A 22,780-nucleotide genomic window follows, 5' to 3' on the forward strand; every position below is an offset into this window, starting at 1 on the left:
TTTTCCTGCTCATATATTCAATTTCTTTTAGTTACTATAACATATGTGTACTTTTTGTACAATAGGTTTTACTGGCAGATAACCCGGCATTGCCTGAGTATTTATTTATAGGAGGAAAATTTCTGCACCAAACGTAATTTCTAATGTTGGACAAACAGTTCCCTAACTTCCCACCAAAGGATCCACACTGGGGGAAAAAATCATACATCTGTCCGATGTGTGGAAAGGGATTTACTCAACATCAGTCCCTTTATGAGCATTAAAGAAAATCACTTTAGGGAAACGCATAAAAAGAAAAAGAGTAGAACGGTGTAAACAAATTGTCGAAACTTTTGGACTCTTATGATACTGAGCTATATTTATTACTGCGGGAAAATGAAATTTTAGGGAATGAATGGAAGAGAAGATGGAATCGGGATTCTGAAGAGAATGGAGAATAAATACAACTGAGTTCTTGAGCAATGTGGAACATTTGTTATAGAGTCTACTTATCTAGTCTTTCTTAAAATATGCCTTTCACATTTTGCATCTCTCAATTTATTGGTCGCTAGAAGCATCTAACATAGTGACATAACAATGTCTCTGTCCTTTGATTTTGCACTTTTTGTAGCTTTATTTACATCTATTTAGCTCCATTTACACCCTAGAAGGTAGGCGCAAGATCCGGTTGGATCTTGACAGACTTGAACACTAGGCCCTATCTAACAAAATGAAATTCAATGTAGAGAAAAGTGAAGTCTTACTCTTAGGCAAGAAAAACCAAAAGTACAAATATAAACTGGGTGAAACCAAGCTTAATAGCAGTAACTGTGAGAGGAATCTTGGAGTCTTAGTGGACAACCGGTTAAATATGAGCTAGCAGTGTGCAGTGGGAGCCAAAAAACCAATGCAATCCTAAACTGCATTAACAGAGGGATACAATCAAGATCAAGTGAGGTACTTATACCACTCTATAAGGCCTTAGTAAGACTACACCTAGAGTACTACATCCAGTTTTCGTCACCACATTATAAAAATTGTTGAGACTCTAGGAAAAGTGCAGAGAAGAGCATCCAAGATGATTAGGGGACTGGAGACTAAAACATGATGAATGGCTAGTCTAGTGAAGAGAAGGTCTAGGAGAGACATGATAGCAATGTTCCAGTATTTGTGTGCTGCCACAGAGAGGAGGTGGTCAAGCTATTTTCCAAGACACCCAAAGGCCAGACAAGGAATAAAGGATAGAAACTGATCAAGGAGAGATTCAATCTAGAAGGAGAAATTTTCTTACAGAACAATCAAGCAATGGAACAGCTTGCCTTCAGAAGTTGTTGGAGTTTCATCATTTGAGACTTTCAAGAAGAGATTGGATTGCCATTTGTCAGAAATAGTGTAGAGTCTCCTGCTTGGGGGGTTGGACTAGATGATCTACAAGGTCCCTTCCAACTTTGTTAATCTGTTAAATCTCTGTCATTGGACATTAATTATAAGGACGGTCAAAACTTTCTGTTCTCTTTTATTTAGTCTTCTGCCTTCCTCATCTCTTGGGATGACAAAAACACCATGCCGGTTTTAAACCACGGATTGGCTATCTCAACTTTGCTGTCATTATGTAATTTCCTGAATAAAGGTCTCTTTTGGTTTTCATTCTTTTAAGGACCAGTCTCTAGAATTGTTTCGTACAAATTTTGGCGCTTTGTTCTTTCTTTTTAAATATACCTTTTGCTCCTGCAGGACAGGACAGGAATCTGGATAGTATTCCAGAGTTATAAAATACAAGATAAAAGGTTTCCTTCCCTAGATTCCCAATAATATTCCTCACCTAATGACGAAGCCATGGTTGCATCAGGGAGATTGGGTTGAAGTCCAGCCCCATAGGTCTTTAGGAATTCAATCCAAAACTGAGATTCTCTGATTTAGAAGGGAGTTTGAACTATCAGTGATTGATCTGCGGTGGCACAGTGAGCCATGGTGGTGCAGTGGTTAGAGTGCAGTATTGCAGGTTGCCTGTAAATTGGCAGTTCAAATCTCACCAGGCTCAGGGTTGACTCAGCCTTCCATCCTTCCAAGGTTGGTAAAATGAAGACCCAGATTGTTGGGGGAAATAGGTTGACTCTGTAAAACCGCTTAGAGAGGCCTGTAGATAAGTCTAAGTGCTATTTGCTACCCAGTGTTAGTTTTTCTCAGAAAAAAAGTAACTTATGATGAAAGTTGCTGATTAATTGGCTCAGCTGACCACCCTCTCTTTCAAAAGACATCAGAACTCTAGGTGAATATCTATTTTTCTCACAACCACCATCCTGTGAGTTGACTAGCCAAGTGAGAATAACATGCTTAAAGTCACCCAACTGGCTTCCATGCCTAAGGGCAATGAGAACTCGTGATCTTCCAGTTTCTAATCCAGCACCCGAACCACTTATGATAATGTATTATTTATTTGTTTATAAAATGTCAGAGTGCGCAGAGCATGACTACTATTTTGAGACAACCCATGAGCAAAATATAGTACACAGTTTGCCTTTTAAACAGTGGTTTATATACAAGACTTATATATACATACATAAACGTGTCAGGCAAATACTAGGCAAGCAATCAATCTTCCACTCTGTAGAAGAGAACTACAATGGAGATAGAACATGAGAGATACACAAGGAGAGAGAGAAAGAGACACCCTCATATGCAGCTTCTTAAAGTGGCAGTAACCCTGCTGACTCATCCTCATGTCCAACATCCTCATGATTTACAGCCTTACAGCAGCTGGTCAGCTATTAAAACATCATTACCCTGACATCAAATTTATAGGTTGCTCATCTTACCACAAGGTCTGGGTGGCTTATTATAACATGATGATTATAACAAGCTCTCTCCATGGGACAATATGAACTAGAAAAAAAAATATCACAAAATTTCATCCAGTTGAATCAGCCAAATATTTGTTCATCCTAAAGTCAGTTATGGGTTTGGGGGGCAGGGGGAAGAGGGTGGCTTATCCTAGATTATCTGCATATCTGCTGAAATTTAACTTTCTAAAGCCTTCTGGGAGGAATTCATGTTGTACTGCCACACAGTCTTGGCACTCAGATGGGGCAAAAAGTTAAAAATCACAATTTGAATGAACACAAGAACTAAGATTCAGCAGGAAACACCAAACTAATCAGATGACCAGTAGTCTCAGGCTGAATTTAGGTTTTCTTTGATAAATAAGAAAAAAATGCTTTCCACCAAGAGATAAGTATTTCAATTAGTTGTGCTATAAAAGCAGAGACCGTAACTTGGCAGTGTGTAAACCATTCCCTCTCTAAATGCCAGTTAAAAGTGAAGTAAAAGTAAAGGTTTCCTCTGTCCAGTTGCATTCATCTCTAGGGCTGGTACCCATCTCTGTTTCCTAGCCAAGGTAGCCAGCATCATCTTAAGAACATTTATGTGGTCATGTGGCCAGCATGACTATACACTGAGGCACACAGACTGCTATTACCTTCACACCAAAGTGGTACCTATTTATCTAATTGCATTTGCTTGCTCCTAAACAGCTAGGTGAGCAGGAGCTGGAGCAAGTGATGGGAACTCACCCCATCACATGGCACTCAGGTCTTAAACCCAGACTGTCATCTTTCCAGCTAAAAAGCTCAGCATCTTAAACCAATGAGCCCTGCTTTTAATACTGTCTCAGAATTCCTTTGCTCATCTTCACAAAACAAAAGCAAGGTTTATCCATAGAAAAGTCTTTCAGGGGAAACTTGGCACATTGGCTCCAGATGTTGCATAAACCTCATTTGTCTTTCAAGGAGCTGCCTGAACATTTTATTTCCAGCTTGGGAACAATAAGATTTCTTTCTAACAATTTGGGGACCATGGGAATAAGGCAGGACATAAAGTGAATCAGAATGTAAAAGTAAGACATGACAGAAAGAAGGAATAAAGACTTGCTTTTAAGACGTGTACAAGAACAAGAAATGTTAAAAGCCTAACCACAAGTTCAGCTATAGTTCACACATATGAGTCAAGAGTACAAGCTAGCCACAGAAAGTTACTGGAAAGCTTAGGCAAGATATTTAGTAACAGGAACATGTTACATTCCAGTGTTCTGCTGCTTTTGAAAGATATATAAGAACTGTCTTTTGTATAAATTGTTCAGTTGTTCAAATGGCTGTCTTGCCTATCTTGCTCTGAACCTTGATATCAATAAAGCCACTTCTTTTGATTCCGAAATCTGAGTCCCTTAGTTTTCTGCAACAGTAAGGTTCCAAGACTCACTGGGTCAACAGACATGGCCTGGACATCTCCCAACCAGCATCACACCATTTGTAGAAGGTACTGCCCCAGGTTCTGTCTGCATCAACATTGGTAATAAAAGGATTTTTTTTAGTTTTGAGCTAAACTCTTTCCTGAACTAGAGGTTTCATAGTTGGTAAGTACCCCTGCAAATTTTGTGTCATCTGCCCAGTGAATGAGCATCAAGTCAGTCTCAGCTGCACCTAGGATCTTATCACCTTGTCTTGGGTCATTAATCAAGAAATGAAACAGCAATTAAGTACAGTAGAAATACAAAGAGATATGATGGATGAAATGCTACCAGTTCAGGCTAGTTCGGACAAACAAGTAGTTTGGGTTCAAAATGCTACCATTCGCCTGAACCAGTATTAAAAAAAAATGCTTTAAAAAGAAAAAAAAAGTTTATCTATGTGACAATCAGCTGTGCCATGCGATGGTTGGAACTTTTTTTTTACTTTCTTTTAGCATTTCTTTTACTAACTATTCATGAAAACCGATACTAAAAAAAATGCTTTTAAAAAGTTCCGACAATCAGCTGTGTAACAATTCGCTGTGTCAGAACTTTTTTAAAAACTTTTTTTAGCTTTTTTTTTACTACTATCAGCTGTGTGACAATCAGCTGTGCCTGGTTATCTGTGAGGTTCCTGCTTGGCTCCTGACACCAAGCCATGCCCACCCAGTCATATGACCACCAAGCTGTGCCCACCCAGTCACATGATCATCAAGCCACACCCACCAAACCATGGCCACCGTGCCACACCCACAGAACTGGTAGGGAGAATATTTGAATTTCATCACTGGGATATGATAACTGTCTTCCAGGACATGAGGGGCATTCACAAGGAAGAGAAGATTGACTTATTTTCCAAAGCACTAGAGGATTTCTCCAAAATGGGAAGAAGCTAAGAGTCAGGAAGAAATGTGAGCATTAAATAAGATTTTACAGAACACCAGGCACCAGAATGTAAATCAACTCGAGGGATATCACCTGGATTCCTCCTTTACCAAACGTATCGACAAACTTTAGTGTAGGAAACACCAGATTTGCCTCAAAGGACACATGTCAAATGTGTGAGGTTTCAGAAACATGTTTTCTTCCCTCCTGGACCTGCTTTGGAAGCCAAAAATAATATTTATTTGTTTGTTTATTTGTATTGCATATTTATTATTTTTACAAATAACTCAGGCAGCGAATATAGCACTCAGCACTTAGAATTATGTACCACTTTATAGGGCTTTACAGCCCACTCTAAGCCGTTTTACAGCATATTGCCCCCAACAATCTGGGTCCTCATTTTACCCACCTCGGAAGGATGGAAGGCTGAGTCAAGCTTGAGTCTGGTGGGATTTGAACTGCCACATTGCAGGCAGCCAATAGTCTGCAGAAGTGGCCTGCAGTACAGCATTCTAACCACTGTGCCACTGAGGCTCTTGTATGTATGTACAACACACACTCTCCCCCCGTTTTTCCCACAACAACCCTCTGAGGTGGATTGAGCTGAGAAAGAGAGAGACTAGCCCAAAGTCACCCAGAGCTGGCTTTAATCCCTAAGGCAGGATATGAACCCATGTTCTCTTGCTTTCTAGCCTGGTGCCTTAACCACTAGATCAAACTGGCACAATAGATGCGCTCTACATTGTAATTGTGAAAATTATGGTCTTTTTTCCCTTTAACCCTCAAAGGAGTTTCATCATCTCTGAACCTGGCAAGCAACCTGCTGCAACATCTTGATAAATCTTGCCTGGAAAGCCACATGCCAAATAAATGCTTCCTCTGGAGCCAATGTGTTCAGAGTGACATGCACCCACTTGAGGTGCAGAATCAACTCCCTACCATTCTGGGAAGTTGTGGTTGGACGCTCTTTCTTTTGAAGACAGAACAGAACAACAGAGTTGGAAAGGACCTTGGGGTCTTCTAGTCCAACGACTACTGCTCCCAGAAATGCTTCTGAGGGCTGCCATGCAAGCTAAGCTATTCCTCTTCTTCCTGCTTCTGCTTCTATTGCCCAGTGTAGCTGGTGGGAGAAAATGCCCCCTTGATTTCACCAAGGATCAGAAGGGGGTGTACAATTTTTACCGCCCAGGGGACCTCTATATTGGTGGAATTGTTTCCCTGATGTCAATCTGGTCGGCAGTAGCAACCTTCCAGGAGCCTCTCTATAACCAACCAGTTTTGTAAGTAGATCTTGGGGTGTGTGGATTTTGTATGATTTTGCATGGAACCTGTTGTCAGATGCACCCAATTTCCCCTCCACCATGAGCAATCCCTCAAGGAAAATCTTCATTCATTTTACCGATTTTCTTCTGCAAAGACTGTATTAATCAGAGAGAAGCAACTTAGAGCTAAGAAGAAATTTTCTGACAGTGAGAACAATGAATCAGTGGAACAACTTGAGTCCAGAAGTTGTGAATGCTCCAACACTGGAAGTTCCTAAGAAGATGTTGGCTAACCATTTGTCTGAAGTGCTGTACGGGTTTCCTGCCTAATCAGGGGGTTGGACTAGAAGACCTCCGAGGTCCTTTCCAATTCTGTTATTCTATTCATCCATCCAATCAATCAATCAACCAACCAGAACAGAGTTGGACCATGTAGATTTTCTAGTCTGACCCACCTCCTCAAGCAGGAGATCCTATATCATTTCAGAGAAGTGGTTGTCCAGTCCCTTCTTAAAAGCCTATCGTGATTAAACACCAACAAATTCTGAAGGCAAGCTGTTCCACTGATGAATTCTAACTGTCAGGGAGTTTCTCCTTAGTTCTAGATTGCTTCTCTCCTTGATAAGTTTCCATTCACTGCTTCTTGTCTTGCCTTCTGGTGCTTTGGAAAATAAACTGACTCCTCTTCTTTTTGGCAGCCCCTTAAATATTCGAATAATGCTATCATGTCTTCCCTAGTCCTTCTTTTGTCTAGACTAGCCATGCCCAGTTCTTCATATGTTTTCGTATTATAATTATTACTTCTAGTAAGAGTAACAAGGATAGGGTTAGAAAGGGTCTGGGATCCAACCTGTGCTTGAATGAATAGTTAAAATGCTGAATGAATATTAAAGGTGGTTGTGGGTTTTGTTTTGTTTTGAAGCAAAGGTTATAATGCCCACTGGTACCTTCTGTCCTTTCTTTTTGCCATTCGCGAGATCAACCAGAATCCCCACGTTTTGCCCAATATCACCCTGGGTTATGACATCTACGAGAACTATTACGAACCAGGACTGACCTCCGATGCTCTGATGGATTTGCTCTCCACCGGACAGGCAAATGTTCCAAACTACATTTGTGGAAGAGAGAAGAGGCTGCTGGCTGTGATTGAGGGGACCGAGTCCAACATTTCCGAGCAGATTTCCACCATGTTGAGCCTCTACAAGATGCCACAGGTACGAATGGAGATGGGGAGAAAAGCCAAAGCTGGAAGGGTCCTGCCCAGGAATATGCCATGACCATTGAAACAGCAAGTTGAAAGACACTTTTAAAGCTGACAGGGCAATGGAGATCAAGTTTTGCAATAGTGGCAAATATCTGTAGCTCGAGTGTAGGATTAGGGAGAAGGTCCGTTCTCCGAGCTTGTGGGTTGGTACCCAAATGTTTGTTACCAGGCTAGCAGTGGTGGGGTTCAAAACTTTTTAGAACCTCTTCTGTAGGTGTGACCTGCTTTGTGGGAGTGGCTTGCTGGCCATGTGACTGAGTGGGAGTATCTTAGCAGTCATGTGACTGGGTGGGTGTGGCCAACTTGTAAAATGTGGTGAAACTCACTTAAAAATGCTCTTGCATAGCAACCAAAATGTTGGCTCAGAAACTCTGGCATTTGAAACATGCAAGTCTTAAAACTGTTGAGTTACAAGACCCTTGCACCCCTAACCCTTTAGAAAAAAAAACCAGGAGTGTTCAAACTTGACAGCTTTAAGACTTGTGGACTTTCAACTCCCAGAATTCCTCCTCCAGTCATGTTGGCTCAGGAACTCTGGCATTGAAGTGTGCAAGTCTTAAAGCTGTCAAGTTACAAGACCCTTGCACCCCTAACCCTTTAGAAAAAACCCCAAGGACAGCTTTAAGACTTTAAGGTTTATATAGGACGTTAGAGGCGTGCGGGGCGATTGGTGAGCCAGCCAATCAGTGGGCGGTGGGCGTGGCAAGCATGATGCGGACGGGCAGAGGGAGGGAGCTGGAACCAGTTCAAAATGGCACAGTAGATTTGTGGAACCTCTTCTATAGAAGAGGTTAGAACTGGCAGGAACCCACCACTACAAGCTAGGTAACATCTTCAGTGGAGTTCAGGGGATGTCAGTGTCTACCAACTCACAAGGCAATCTGTTCCATTGTGGAACTTCTTTTACCATTAGCAAACTCTTCCTGTTCATACCGCATAAGGTGAAAGTGAAAATCTTTGTCTTTTTTTAAAGCTGACAGTCTGATAGGCAGAATGCAGAGAATGAATGTTATAATGTTCTTTTCTTACACTATTCGTTCTTTCATTGTTTGTAAAGAGATGCCAGTTAATAGAATAACAGAGTTAGATGGGACCTTGGAGTCTTCTAGTTCAACCCCTACTCAGGCAGGAAACCCTATACCATTTCAGATAAATGGTTGTCCAATCTCTTCTTAAAAACCTCCTGCATTGGAGCGCCTACTAACTGCTGGAGGCAAGTCATTCCACTGATTAATTGTTCTTACTGACAGGAAATTTCTCCGTAGTTCTAGGTTGCTTATCTCCTTGATTAGTTTCTTTGATCGATTGCTTCTTGTCCTTCCTTCAGGTGCTATGAAGAATAGGTTGACTCCCTCTTCTTTGTGGCAGCCCCTTAGATATTGGAATATTGCTTATAAGCTATACATTGTTTTAACTTTTTCCCAACCTTATATGTATTTTTGTCCAATATTTCTTTGCTTTTACACATGTCCACCACATATCATAATATTTTTGCTAGGCATAATACCTGAAAAATATGATAAAAGGAATCTATACTTAATATTACATGTTTTGACAGCAGCAAGAATTGTATTTGCACATTTGTACTGGATAAATGAGGAAACACCTACAGAGAATGATGTAATTTTTAAAAATTTAGAAATGCAGAAATGGACAGATTGATGCAAAAAAGAAAAGAAAAAGAAGACAGAGTATTTTAGAACATGCAACTTTTTTTTATAAATGGTTGGATAGTACAGATAAAAATTAGGAGTGGAAAATTATTATTACATATTTTTGTACAATTTGTACAGCAACTGGTCCAGTAAAATATTTCTTCCTATTCAGTTTGAAAGCATTTATGTAAATATGTTAAGTGACGTGGTAGCTGGGCTTCAGGATGATTCCCTTAATTTAGTTTGGTAGGAGCTTGCAAGACTTCAGTCGTTAATATGAATTGGTGTTAGGGATGCAATGACTCAGTGGCTAAGATGCTGAGCTTGTCGATCAGAAAAGTTGGCAGGTCACTGGTTCGAATCCCTAGCGCTGTGTAATGGAGTGAACTCCTGTTACTTTTCCCAGCTTCTGCCAACCTAGCAGTTCGAAAGCATGTAAAGATGCAGGTAGAAAAATAAAAACCACCTTTGATGGGAAGGTAACAGCGTTCCATGCGCCTTCAGTGTTTAGTCATGCCGGCCACATTACCATGGAGACGTCTTTGGACAGTGCTGGTTCTTTGGCTTTGAAACGGAGATGAGCACTGCCACCTAGAGTTGGGAACGACTAGCACATATGTGTGAGAGGAACTTTTATCTTGGTGTAGTAACAGGTGGATTGGATCTTGACACAGTCTGCTTCATCATCCTGCCTAACTATACCAACATCTTGGGAGAAAGAACTGCTCAAACGGAGAAGATCATATCCTTCAAACATTATCCTGAACATTTTTTCCCCACACTTCTTTTTCTTGCTAGGTCAGTTATGGTTTTGTGTCCGAAAATCTGAATGATAAAACCCATTTCCCATTCATCTACCGGATGGTCCCCAAAGAAGAATACTTATATTGGGGAATTGTCAAAATGCTCCACCATTTCGGATGGAACTGGGTCAGTCTTCTAGCACCAGACACTGACAATGGAAAAAGATTCCTCTGGACTTTGAGTCCCATATTAACAAGGAACACAATTTGTGTAGCCTTCTCGGTGAACATCCCCGTATTGCCCTGGAAAATGAGGCTGTTGTTCAATGAACCATTTCACTTGTGGAACAATGTCAGCGTTTTCATATATTACGGGGAATCCCGCTACTTGTACAGCTTGATAAGTGCCTTGCAATCCCACATTGAAAGGCACGTCAAGCCTATCCTGGCAAAAGTTTGGATCACCACAGCCATGTGGGATCTCACTCTGAATTTATCCGATGACATACTGTCTCCTCGGCATCTCCGCGGTTTTTTCTCTTTCTTAGTCCATATTGAAAAAAGACCACCGGTTTCTGAAACGTTTTTTCACCCTATGCAAAATTTTGGCAAAATTGTCTTCAATTGTTCATATTCCAGACACCTGTTTTCTGTGAAAGGAAGGGTGAGATGCCGGGAGAATGAGGAACTGGATACCCTGCAGGAAGAGGTGGTGGAAAAAACCTTCTCTTTGGATGGGTACGGTATTTACAACCTCGCCTGGGCAGTCGCTCGGGCTTCACACAATGCCTACCTATCCAAGTCCAACCAAAAGGCAAGGAAGGAAAGAGATCACAGGCTGGTCCTTCAGACGTGGCAGGTATTTGGTTTCTTTCAGATATGGTATTCAGATCAGTTCTGGAGAACCAGTAGTGGAAATTTTGAGTAGTTTGAGGAACTGGTAAATGCCACCTGACTGGCCACACCCCCATCTATTCTCTGCCTTCTGAGTCCAAGCTGATCGAGAGGAAATGGGGATTTTGCCCAACAAGCCATGTCATGCCCACAGAACTGGTAGTAAAAAAAAATTGAATCCCATCACTGGTTTCTTTTAAAAATCTTAAAGGTACGACTTCAAGTTTCAAAGACATTTTAAATTGTGTAGAGAAGTTAAGCTTTCAATTGTCTTCTTCCATTTTATGAGGTTATTGAGGTAGGAAATCCTCCACTCCATCCCGTTTTTGGATTCATTGGCTGGAGTTCCATATCACGGTATCAATGCCTTGATTCTACTACATCACTGAATAGTTGCTATTGTTTTTAAAATCAAATTCATTTTTTAATATGTATTTAATTTTTATTAAGGTTTTGTTTTATTATATAAAATATAGAAAAGAGAAGAAACAATAGGAAATGAAGGGAAGGAAGGGGAGCAGGGGAAATACGGTGTGAGATACCAGAGGGAAGAGAAAAGAAAAGGGGAAGAAAAGGTATTGACTTCTGACTCTTCTTAGCACAGTGCAAAATGAAAACAGTCCAACCTCAACTTTTTGCTTTTACATATTAATATATAACTAGCCAATCCTATAACAACAAATCTTTCTCTTTTTTTTGAATTTTTTTAATTAGTTTTATTACAGAAAAAACACAAAAAGAAAAAAATCATCTTTCATTACATCTTGTAGAAAGCGTATCCATTGGTCACAATTACATTTCGTGCGTTCCTTCTACAATCACATATATTCTATTCAATTTAAATTATATATGTTAAAAAATTATATATTTTACTATCACCATACCACCATTTCATTTAAGTAAGATTTCAAAACACAGCCATCTGCTGGCATTTTTTTCCTTCCCCCAGTCTCAATTAATCTTCCATATCTTCATATCTTTATAACATATTCTAACAAAAAAAAAGTCAATTGATAGGACATCTAACATTTCCTCTCTCTAACGTATTCTTTATTATTATTATAGTTAAGTAGGGGTTATTTACTATCTTTCCCTCCTCTTCCCTCCAGAGGCGCAAAAAAGCAACAATCTCTAAACAATAATCTATTAATATGTGTTAACAAAATGACCATTTAAAATCTAAGACAATCTAAAAAAAAAGAAAAGTTGACATTTCTAGTTGATAATCACCAAAGTATACATTAACATTCCCTTTTGTTTTTGTAGTTAGAAAACAGAAAAAAAACAATTGTTTGCCATGTGTTTAAGATTTAAAATATATACTTCAACGACAAATCTTTCTGATTGACAAAACTAAAGTCAAAGTTTCATTTTTCCCCCCCACAAGCACAAATTCGGAAGTGATATCCAAATAAAAACATATTTTCCTATTTAAATAAAATTGTGAGAGTTCACAAAAGTTACTAGGTGAAAATAGAAATAGACATTATTTCTACAGCAAGGAACATAAAGAAGAATGGTTAAATTGGTATTTTATTTTTTTTAAATCAAATTCAAAGGCCACCCATCTCACTTTGCAAAGCAGCTTTGGGGGACATCTAAAGCATCAATAGCACTATTCCAACATCTCAGGGGCTGCCACAAAGAAGAGGGAGTCAAGCTATTCTCCAAAGCACCTGAAGGCAGGACAAGAAGCAGTGGGTGAAAACTAATCAAGGAAAGAAGCAACCTAGAACTAAGGAGAACTTTCCTGATAGTTAGAACAATTAATCAGTGGAACAACCTGCCTCAAGAAGTTCTCTGTGCTCCAAGAGTAGAAGTTTTTAAGAAGAGATTGGTCAACCATTTGTCTGAAGCAGGGGTTGCACTAGGTCCCTTCCAATTCTGTTATTGTATCATTGAATGTACCTCCAACGTCACTTCCAACTCTGTTATATTTTTAATCTTAGAGGCATGAAGTGACTGAAATTTGCCTTATATCTCTCCCACGCCCATCACTATAGAGAGCTTCATAGTAAAATCCAAGTCTACTTGTAGGAACTTCCTTAGATTTCCTCTTTTTGTTGTTTTTTCTGCCATTGTAGCTTCATCCTTTCCTGGGAGTTTCCCACTTCTACAATACTTGCATGAGTGGAGTGTATCTGGATGAGAAAGGGGACCTTGCTGCCAAATTTGATGCCATGAACTGGGTGCTCTTTCCTAATAAGACTTTTGGGGCTGTGAAGTTTGGGTGGATAGACAAACCACAGAGGTCCAAAGACCTGGAATTCATTCTTGACCAGGAGGCCATGAATTGGTCCCAGCGGTTTAACCAGGTTAGCTGAGGTTGCTCATCTAATGCCCTCCAACCTTTCTTTCATTCTTCCAACTAGTTGTGAAGTGGATAGCGAGTTGCTAGTGCTGGATTGATGGGTTGACGGGATCTTCTTCTTTCTCAAATATGTTGTTGGGCTCCTTGGATTAAAAAAAAAGAAGAGGGGGCCATGAATCACAGAATGAGAAACTTTAGCCAAGAAATATATGTGGTTTATCCAGATTCAGATGGTACTTGGATCTTCTTCCTTCTATTTTTCTTTATTAAAGCAAGCTGTGATGGGATGATTGCTGTCAGCAGCTTAAGAACAAAACTATCTGTCTTGGCTGAGTTGTAGTTAAAAGAGCAAAGTTAAGTGATTCCAAAGGTCAGGATGTAGACAATACAATACAATACAGTACAGTACAGTACAGTACAGTACAGTACAATACAATACAATACAATACAATACAATACAATACAATACAATACCAGAGTTGGAAGGGATTTGGAGGTCTTCTAGTCCAACCCCTTGCCTAGGCAGGAAACCGTATACCATTTCAGACAAATGGCTATCCAACATCTTCTTAAAGACGTCCAGTGTTGGGGCTTTCACAACTTCTGGAGGAAAGCTGTTCCACTGATTAATTGTTCTAACTGTCAGGAAATTTATCCTCAGTTCTAAGTTGCTTCTCTCCTTGATTAATTTCCACCCATTGCTTCTTGTTCTGCCCTCAAAATCCTATGACATTTAATCTTAGAAAAAATGTACAGTATCCTGAATTTACACTTCAAAGCCATAACATGATTGATTTGATTTAGGTTATTTTATTGACAAACCCAATTATTGTGTTTATAAATGAAGGTAGACATTTGGCTCAGATTCCAACTTTTCTAAAGAAATTTTCTTGGGTAGGTTTTAACTTCCTCCTCTCAATCCTATTAAAATATATTAGCCTCTACTCCATACTGACAATTCTGCACAATTAGCTAACCATGATTAATTCAATAACCATAATTAAAGAATACTTGGTTTCATGTAATAGATGACTTGAGACATAGCTACTGAGACATGTCTCATCAACCTGTGTTCACCACAGCTCTTTAGGAGAAAATTCCATAAATTAACATTGGTCCTATTGAAGATGATACTCCTATTTCCCCAGAATCTCCTTCCTGCCCACTTCAAGATTCACCACTGATTTTCATGTGATGGCTAAGCATCCTTCTGCATATCAGGCAATATATTATAGGACAACACAGGACAAGAAGCATGGAAATTAATCAAAGAAAGAATCAATCTAGCACTAAGAATAAATTTCCTGACAGAACAATTAATCAGTGGAACAACTTGCCTCCAGAACTTGTAGATGCTCCAACACTGGAAGCTGTTAAGAAGAGATTGGACAACCATTGTCTGAAATGGTATAGAGCAGGGGTGTTAAACTCATGGCATCACATTGTCATCATGTGACGTATTGTGACTTTTTCCCCCTTCGCTAAACCAGGGGTGGCCATGGCCAGCGTGTAACACATCCGGCCCGTGGGCCACGAGTTTGACACCTCTGGTATAGGGTTTCCTGTTTGAGTGGGGGTTGGACTAGAAGACCTCCAAGGTCTCTTCCAACCGTATTATTCTGTTATATTTATTCTGCTTTCCCAGTCCAACCCCTTCTTTCATCAATGAACATAATGCTGGATTGAGAAATCATTTTTTCCAAACCCCTCTTCAGCATAGGATTCACTAAATCATCTTTGACGGTAAATTATTCAAGTTCTCTTTGAAGACTTCCAGCAAAAGTATCATCTCCACTTAGTTAGGTATATTCTAAAAAATAATAATAAACCAATCCAACGTAACCTCTTCCTCGACAGAAAGAGAAACAGTGTAGAGATGAGCAGACATATTTAACAGATGAATGTCTCATGATGGTGGCAACACCCAATCACCTTTGATTGATGCTTCTTCTTTTTTCGGTCAGTCCCTTCCTCGCTCCAGGTGTACCACAAACTGTCACCCTGGACAAGCCAAGGTGGTCTTAGAAGGAAGGCCTCTTTGCTGCTACGCATGTATCTTGTGTGCAGAAGGAACCATCTCCACTCAGGAAGGTACCGTGTTTCCACGAAAATAAGACAGGGTCTTATTTTCTTTTGAGCCCTGAAATAAGCGATTGGCCTTATTTTCGGGGATGTCTTATTATTTTTGAGGTGCAGGAGTGGCGAGCATGGTCACCTCAAGGCTGCTGCTGCGTTGCAATATTTTCAGGGAGGGCTTATTTTTGGGGAGGGCTTATTTTAGAATAGGTGCTCAAAACTCAATCAGGCTTATTATCGGGGGAGGTCTTATTTTTAGGGAACATGGGTAGGAGACACCAAGGGGAGAGGAGTTCTTGAAAGATGAGGAGAACAGTTCATGAAGAATTTCCATTCAGGAATATTTGGAAGTAAACCTGTGAGCTGTGAACAAAGAGTTTCATGGGTGATGTAAAAAAGCCAGTTATTAAGTAAACTGAGGAAAACTAACAGATCTAGGTTGAAAACCTAGATAAATATGAGACAGAAGAAAGAGTTCATTTTTGTATATCTTTTTAAATAGTGAATTGTTGTCTGCATTTTTGCAGCCCAGGTCTGGTATAAGAATGGGACAATTCACCACGGCCATCTCACCGTGGCCAACTCACTGCAGGACAGCTTGCTGAGGGACAAGTCAACAAATACAAAAATTAAATTTATTTTGACAGAACTGTGGGCAATAATAATAAAATTAAAAATCCAGAAAAACAAGAGTTATAATAATTTGGATGATAACGTGGTCGCCAATAATAAAAATAACCAAATGAAATGATTAATGCAGCATTGAATTGTCCCACAGCAAGTTGGCCATGGCAAGTTGGTCGTGGCACGTTGGCAGCAATGAATTGTCCTAGACCTGATCTGGTACATATGGCAACATTTTGTAGAAAAACTGATTAAGCAACCATGGCTTGTCAACCTCTATCTGTAGGAGCCTGTCTGTTGAAGATCGGCTCAACTCTGCTTCTCTGCTGAGAGAGGGCATTATGCCTTCCATGAATACAAAAGGAAAGTCAATAATGAAAGAAATGTCCCTGAAGAGGGGTCCATAGGGCCAGTTCCTCAGGGTGTGCACATTATCTGAAAAAAAATCAGCCATTTAAATAACGGAACTAACACAAACACATCAGGGGCACCATTCACTTATCTGAAGCGGAACAACCACTGTAAAACTACAGATTTGTCTTACTTTAAAAATATTGATAGAGGAGAGCCGCAGTGGTGCAGTGGTTAAAATGTAGTACTGCAGGCTAATTGTGCTGACTTCAAACTGTCTGCAATTTGGCAGTTGGCAGTTCGAATCTCACCGGCTCAAGGTTGACCAGCTTTCCTTCCGAAGTGGATAGAATGAGGACCCAGACTGTTGGGGGCAATGTGCTGACCCTGTAAACTGCTTAGAGAGGGCTGTAAAGCATTGTGAAGTGGTATATGTCTAAGTTCTAAATGCTATTTATACCAATGTAGACAAAGTGTTCTATAAAAATTAATGCCTGTCACCTCATCTTTGACCCATGAAACATGTATGGCTTTACTGGGGCTATGTAAATCACTGATAGTAGGCTGAATTGAATTGCACTCAATATTTGTTGAAAATCATTAGAATTAGAGGCCTCCATGTGTGAGGAAAAGAGGAATGTGGTGGCTCAGTGGCTTGGACGCTGAGCTTGTGGATCAGAAAGGTCAGCAGTTCAGCTATTCAGATTCCTAGTGCCCGTAACGGAGTGAGCTCCCATTATTTGTCCCAGCTTCTGCCAACATAGCAGTTCAAAAGCATGTAAAAATGCAAGTAGAAAAATTGGGACCACTTCGGTGGGAAGGTAACAGTGCTTCGTGCGCCTTTGGTGTTTAGTCATGCCGGCCACATGACTACAGAGATGTCTTCAGACAGAGCTGGCTCTTCAGCTTTGAAACAGAGATGAGCACTGCTCCCTAGAGCCGGAAAGGACTAGCACATATGTGCGAGGGGAACCTTTACCTTTGCCTTTTATGAGTGAGGAGAAGGCAAAAGATCAAGATAATGGACATAAATCACTCACCCACAAATCACCTTCTTGACTTTTTGTATGCCCTCTTTTCTCAGATGTCTGCAACTCTCTCAAAATGTATCAGTGTAAGTTTCTCATCCAAATACCATCTAGCTGATCCCACTGGCTGAATCTGATTCAATTACTAGGTCATGAAATAAATATCTACCCCGTGCATCCAGATTCTCGAGAAAGGATCCTCATTAGCACACCAGACAAATATTTGAGAAAGGAGTATTCAACCATACAATGGAGTTTTCAATTGCCAGGATCTGGATTCATATAATTTTTGAGGGTTAAGCTGTCTGGTGATAAAGATCTTAGGAAGCTCTTCACCTTTTTGGGATCTTCCTCTCCATTCTAGCCAGTTTATTTCCACTACTGCCTACACCAAGTCCATCCTTTTTGTTAATCCTGGCTGTTTTCCTTTCTTGTTTTTACTAGAGAGCTTTCAATCCATTTTTCCCTTGAATTTAATTTTCCCAAAACTCCCTAGATTTTTGAGATACAATATCATAGCCATGATTTACTATTTGTAGGCAGTATTACAAAGGCATGTTTTATTATAATTGTGTAACATTAATATTTGAGGTCTTGCCTGTCTTCTCCCCAGATGCAGAGAAGTGCACAAGATGTCCAAAAAATCACCATCCAAATAAAGGTCAAAACAAATGTATCCCTAAAAGTATAACCTTCTTTTCTTACAAAGAAGACTTGGGGATAATCTTGGCTTCCTTTGCTCTCAGCTTATCTTTGGTCACTGTCTTCATTTTAGCAATCTTCATCAAATTCTTAAAAACTCCCATAGTCAAAGCCAACAACCGGGACCTCTCCTACGTCCTCCTGGTCTCTCTCCTGCTGTCCTTCCTGACTTCCCTCCTCTTCATTGGTCCTCCAAAGCCAATCACCTGCCTTCTCCGACAAACCTCCTTCAGCATTATCTTTTCCATTGCTGTCTCTTCTGTCTTGGCTAAAACTATCATGGTGGTGCTGGCCTTCTTGGCCACAAAGCCTGGGAACCTTGTGAGGAGATGGCTGGGAAAGACCCTGGCCAACTCCATTGTCCTTTCTTGCTCTGGTCTCCAAGTTGTCATCTGCATCATCTGGCTGGGAGTTTCTCCTCCATTTCCCGAGGATGACATGCACTCTCAGATCGAGCAGATTGTCCTGCAGTGCAACGAAGGTTCTGTCGCTATGTTTTATGTTGCCCTGGGCTATATGGGCTTCCTGGCTGCCATCTCCTTTGTGGTGGCTTTCCTGGCCAGGAACTTGCCTGGGGCCTTCAATGAAGCCAAGCTGATCACCTTCAGCATGCTGGTTTTCTGCAGTGTCTGGGTGTCCTTTGTGCCTGCCTACCTGAGTACCAAAGGGAAGTACATGGTAGCGGTGCAGGTCTTCTCCATCTTGGCCTCCAGTACTGGATTGTTGGGCTGCATCTTCATCCCCAAGTGCTACATTATCATTCTGAGGCCAGATCTGAATACAAAGGAGCATCTAACGGCAAATAGTAAAGATGGCTTGAAAGGGAATATAAAATAACCTGACAATTGTCACAAACTTCTCAAAATCGTTTGAGAAGTAAACAAGTTGATTCCCTCTACAGATTCTGGAGAAATTAACTTTGGTGATTTGGTTGGTAGCACACTCTGGATTCTACCACTGGGAGAAGTGCATATGTCCAATTGTCTATAGAATTCAATAAGAGCAGGTTTGCCTGATTTTGCCCTTTTGGGGGGAAGATTGACAGTGACCAGAGCTTTATTTAATAATTGATCTAATAATCTACTATGAAGGCAACATTAAAATGTTAAAATATGTTTCACACATTAAAATAAATACTTTTTCAAATGTTAAAACTTAGTTCTTCTGAAAGCATTGTTAAATGCAGATTGGATTCTATATGTTGATATAGTTCTGGGAGAAAATCAAGTAATTAAAGATGTACATGTGATGTTGCATGAACCCCCTTAAATATTGAAGGTGACGTCTTATGAAGATCCTGTGCCTCAGTCCGGAAAATTATTTTATATTAAACAAATAATTTCCTGCTTCTAAGAATTGGCATGAAAATAAGTTGTGATCAATTTTTTAACTGTCTTCATATTCCAAAAGTGAAACAATAGAAGAATATGTTTTGGTATGGTCTGGATTTAATAATACATTGAAGGATTACATTAATGTTATATTAAAAATATACAAATTTTATTTTTCCCTTTTCCCACATTTTTTTCCTGCTCATATATTCAGTTTCTTTTAATTACTATAACATATGTGTACTTGTTTTGTACAATAGGTTTTACTGGCAGATAACCCGGCATTGCCTGAGTATTTATTTATAGGGGGAAAATTTCTGCACCAAATGTAATTTCTAATGTTGGATAAAAGTTCCCTAACTTCCCACCAAAGGATCCACACAGGCGAAAAACCATATAAATGCATAGAAAGTGGAAGAAGCTTCAGGACAAGCAAGTTTCTTACTTCCCATAAAATAATTTTTATTGTTTTTATTACTGTGGAAAGAGCTTCAATCTCTCTAGCAACTTTACTTTCCACAAAGCAATCCATACAGGGCAAAAGCCCTATCAATGCATAAAAATGTGGAAAGAGCCGCAATCATACTAGCACCCCTACTTCTTACAAAAGGATTGACACAGGAGAGAAACCTTATCAGTGTGTAGTGTGCAAAGATTTTCAACAACTCCAGCTATCTTGCTTCCCATAAAAGGATCCACACAGGGCAAAAGAAAATACAAATGCCTAGCATGTGGGAAAGGTTTTACTCAGAGCTCTCACCTTACTTCAAATAGAAAGATCCACAGTGAGGATTAACTATTTGAATGCATAAAATGTAGTAAAAGCCTTTTATTTTGCAGATTTCATCATCCATGATGGAAAGTGCATGGAATGTTTCAGTGTAAACTTTTTACTTGTCCTCAAAAGGAGCTATCTGTATATATCCCAAATTTGCTATTAACTTTACTTAGCTATTATCACATTTGGCTTTTGAGGGTGAACAGTGTCCTACCCTTCAAACACTGGTTGTGTGTAGGAGGAAATCTAAATTTGATTTTCAGGCAATATGAACATTAATAAGTAGACATTATACAGTACATTCATTCCCTTTTTTAAAAAAATGATTGATCTTGTCATGTTAACAGTTACAGTCAAAAGGTGGTTTTGAAAGCCACACCGACATTTTCCAAGGGCCAATGTGACTCTTTGGCTTGTGATTTTGCATTTACTCAACTTCCAGATGATAGAATTGACCTGGCTTTTTCTGTTTCATAAAAAATAGTGTCATGAATTACCAAATTTGCTTTTATCTGAAGCTAAATGATGTAATATTTAAATGAAAAGGCTGACCCACAAGCTTACCTCAAAATTATAGAATTTTAAAATCTCCAAACATTGTACTTTTTCTTCTCAAGTTAAATGCCTTGCCTTCGGAAGTTGTAGAAACTTCTTCAGTGAGCCTAATAGAACCTCCAAAACTGTTCTAACATGCTGGTCTCAAATATTCAATGTCTTCATGCAGACTTCCATCATTGGTGAAGAATTGCATCTCTGAGAGGGGAAAAAATAAAATCAAGATAAATGCAATGTATGCAGAGGAACCTAATTTTCAGAATTTAGATTAATATTAAATGTGCTTTTCTCTCCCACCTAAATTTGCCTCAAATTATTTATTGAAGAGTGACCAGCATTCAACATGTTATTCTAAATAAAAATATTTATAGAGTGATCAACCCTAAATTATATGTTGAGTAAGGCAACCCTATAAATCTAAATAAACAAAAAGCCAGGCACAGATAAAACATTAATTCAGACTTTAGAAACGCCAATGTTTTATATAAATTAAATATGGGCCAAAGACACGGTAATAAATAATATAAACAAAAAGTTCAAATTGTTTAAATATAACAGTTAATAAATTCCTTTGTCAAAAAGAAGAGGTATGTCAACCTGCAGCATGGCACTTGGTAAATATGAAAAAAAATTAACTGTGTTCTAAGAAAACACTACAATCACTGCTCAAGGATGCTCAGATTTTTTTTAATCTTTGCCCTAGATTCATCCTGGGTCTTTCAGCTCTTAAACCACACCTACACAATTTGTAGAGGGGAAAGGGTTAGATTAATATCCTAAAAATAATTGCAGGCTACACAGGAATATCTGACACATCAATCAGTATGCAATAGCAGCAAATGAGTTTTTGAGGTGTCTGTGACGCCTACAGGTTTTGCTCAGCAGTGTGTCTTTTGGAGGAAGTGGCTGCAGAAAAGGTGGTTGAGCCTTCTTGGTTGCACAACTTTTGGGAGCAATGGATTTAGTTTTCAGAAAAACACGCGTTGTACACGCCCACATTTAATTTTATGCATTTAGAGGTAAGAGGAAAAAGGAATGCAAAAAAACAGTCACAGGAAGAAGTGGGTACAGAGCAGAAAAACTAGTGAAGTAGGAAATTAACATACTGTAATAGATTACACTAAGTAATTGTTTAATGACCAGTTCACTTTGTGCACTTCTGGATATTCAGCTGATGGAATCTCTCTGTTTTCACCCCTTTTCCAACTCCGCCTCTTCCATTGACACATATGGTGGGTCATACAAGCCTATTGCTAGTTTTTAATCAAGTACCTATCTCAATACTTCTCTCCACTTTGAATAGACTCATGGAATTGGGAGAGACTTTGATGGTCTTTTCATCCAATCATCCTCAAGAGCCGAGGTGGCGCAGTGGTTAGGGTGCAGTACTGCAGGCCACTTCAGCTGACTGTTATCTGCAGTTCAGCGGTTCTAATCTCACCGGCTCAAGGTTGACTCAGCCTTCCATCCTTCCGAGGTGGGTGAAATGAGGACCCGGATTGTTGGGGGCAATATGCTGACTCTGTAAACCGCTTAAAGAGGGCTGAAAGCCCTATGAAGCGATATATAAGTCTAACTGCTATTGCTATTGCTTGATCAGGTGAACCTACAACATTCCCGAAAAATAACTATCCAATCTTTCTTGAAAACTTCCAGTGATGGAGCACCCAGAACTCCAGGAGGCAAGCTGTTCCACTGATTGTTTTGTCAGGAAATTTCTCTTTAGTTCCAGGTTGGATCTCTCTTTATAGAGCGTCCATCTTGTCCTGTCCTAAGGTGCTTTGGAGAGTAAGTTGACCCCTTCTTCTCTGAGATGGCCCTTGGGTACTGGAAGATTGCTATCATGTCACCCCCTACTCCTTATTTTCGTTAGACATATCTAGTTCCCTTAACTGTTCATCATACCATTTAGCACCATATCATCTTTGTTGTTGTTCTCTGTATTCTTTTTAGGGTCTCAGCATCTTTTTTGTATCATGGTGACCAGAAGGGGATGCAATATTCCAAGTGTGACCTTTCTAGTGCAGTATAAGTAAAAGCAGTGCTATCACTTCATCTTG

General features: G+C 39.7%; 1 protein-coding gene across 1 annotated transcript; it reads left to right on the top strand.

Moving 5' to 3' along the window:
* Positions 1–7,361: 7,361 nt before the first annotated feature.
* LOC148047116 (vomeronasal type-2 receptor 26-like) lies at positions 7,362–18,893 on the top strand. The gene is made up of 5 exons (XM_087708332.1): positions 7,362–7,622; positions 10,126–10,929; positions 13,049–13,279; positions 15,240–15,366; positions 17,968–18,893. The coding sequence occupies exons 1-5, from the start codon at positions 7,479–7,481 to the stop codon at positions 18,891–18,893; spliced, it is 2,232 nt and encodes a 743-aa protein (XP_087564458.1). The 5' UTR covers positions 7,362–7,478.
* Positions 18,894–22,780: the final 3,887 nt, after the last annotated feature.

Source organism: Thamnophis sirtalis, unplaced genomic scaffold, assembly GCF_051295495.1.
Source record: "Thamnophis sirtalis isolate CommonGarterSnake01/CBP01778 unplaced genomic scaffold, rThaSir2_p1.2 scaffold_3, whole genome shotgun sequence".
Classification (NCBI taxonomy): Eukaryota; Metazoa; Chordata; class Lepidosauria; order Squamata; family Natricidae; genus Thamnophis; species Thamnophis sirtalis.

Excerpts from the sequence above, each read along its gene's own strand:
- LOC148047116 (XM_087708332.1), top strand. The coding sequence starts at position 7,479 with ATGGATTTGCTCTCCACCGGACAGGCAAATGTTCCAAACTACATTTGT. Across the intron at positions 10,930-13,048 it reads TGGTCCTTCAGACGTGGCAG|CTTCATCCTTTCCTGGGAGT; the intron begins GTATTTGGTTTC and ends CTGCCATTGTAG. Across the intron at positions 15,367-17,967 it reads AACCATCTCCACTCAGGAAG|ATGCAGAGAAGTGCACAAGA; the intron begins GTACCGTGTTTC and ends TCTTCTCCCCAG.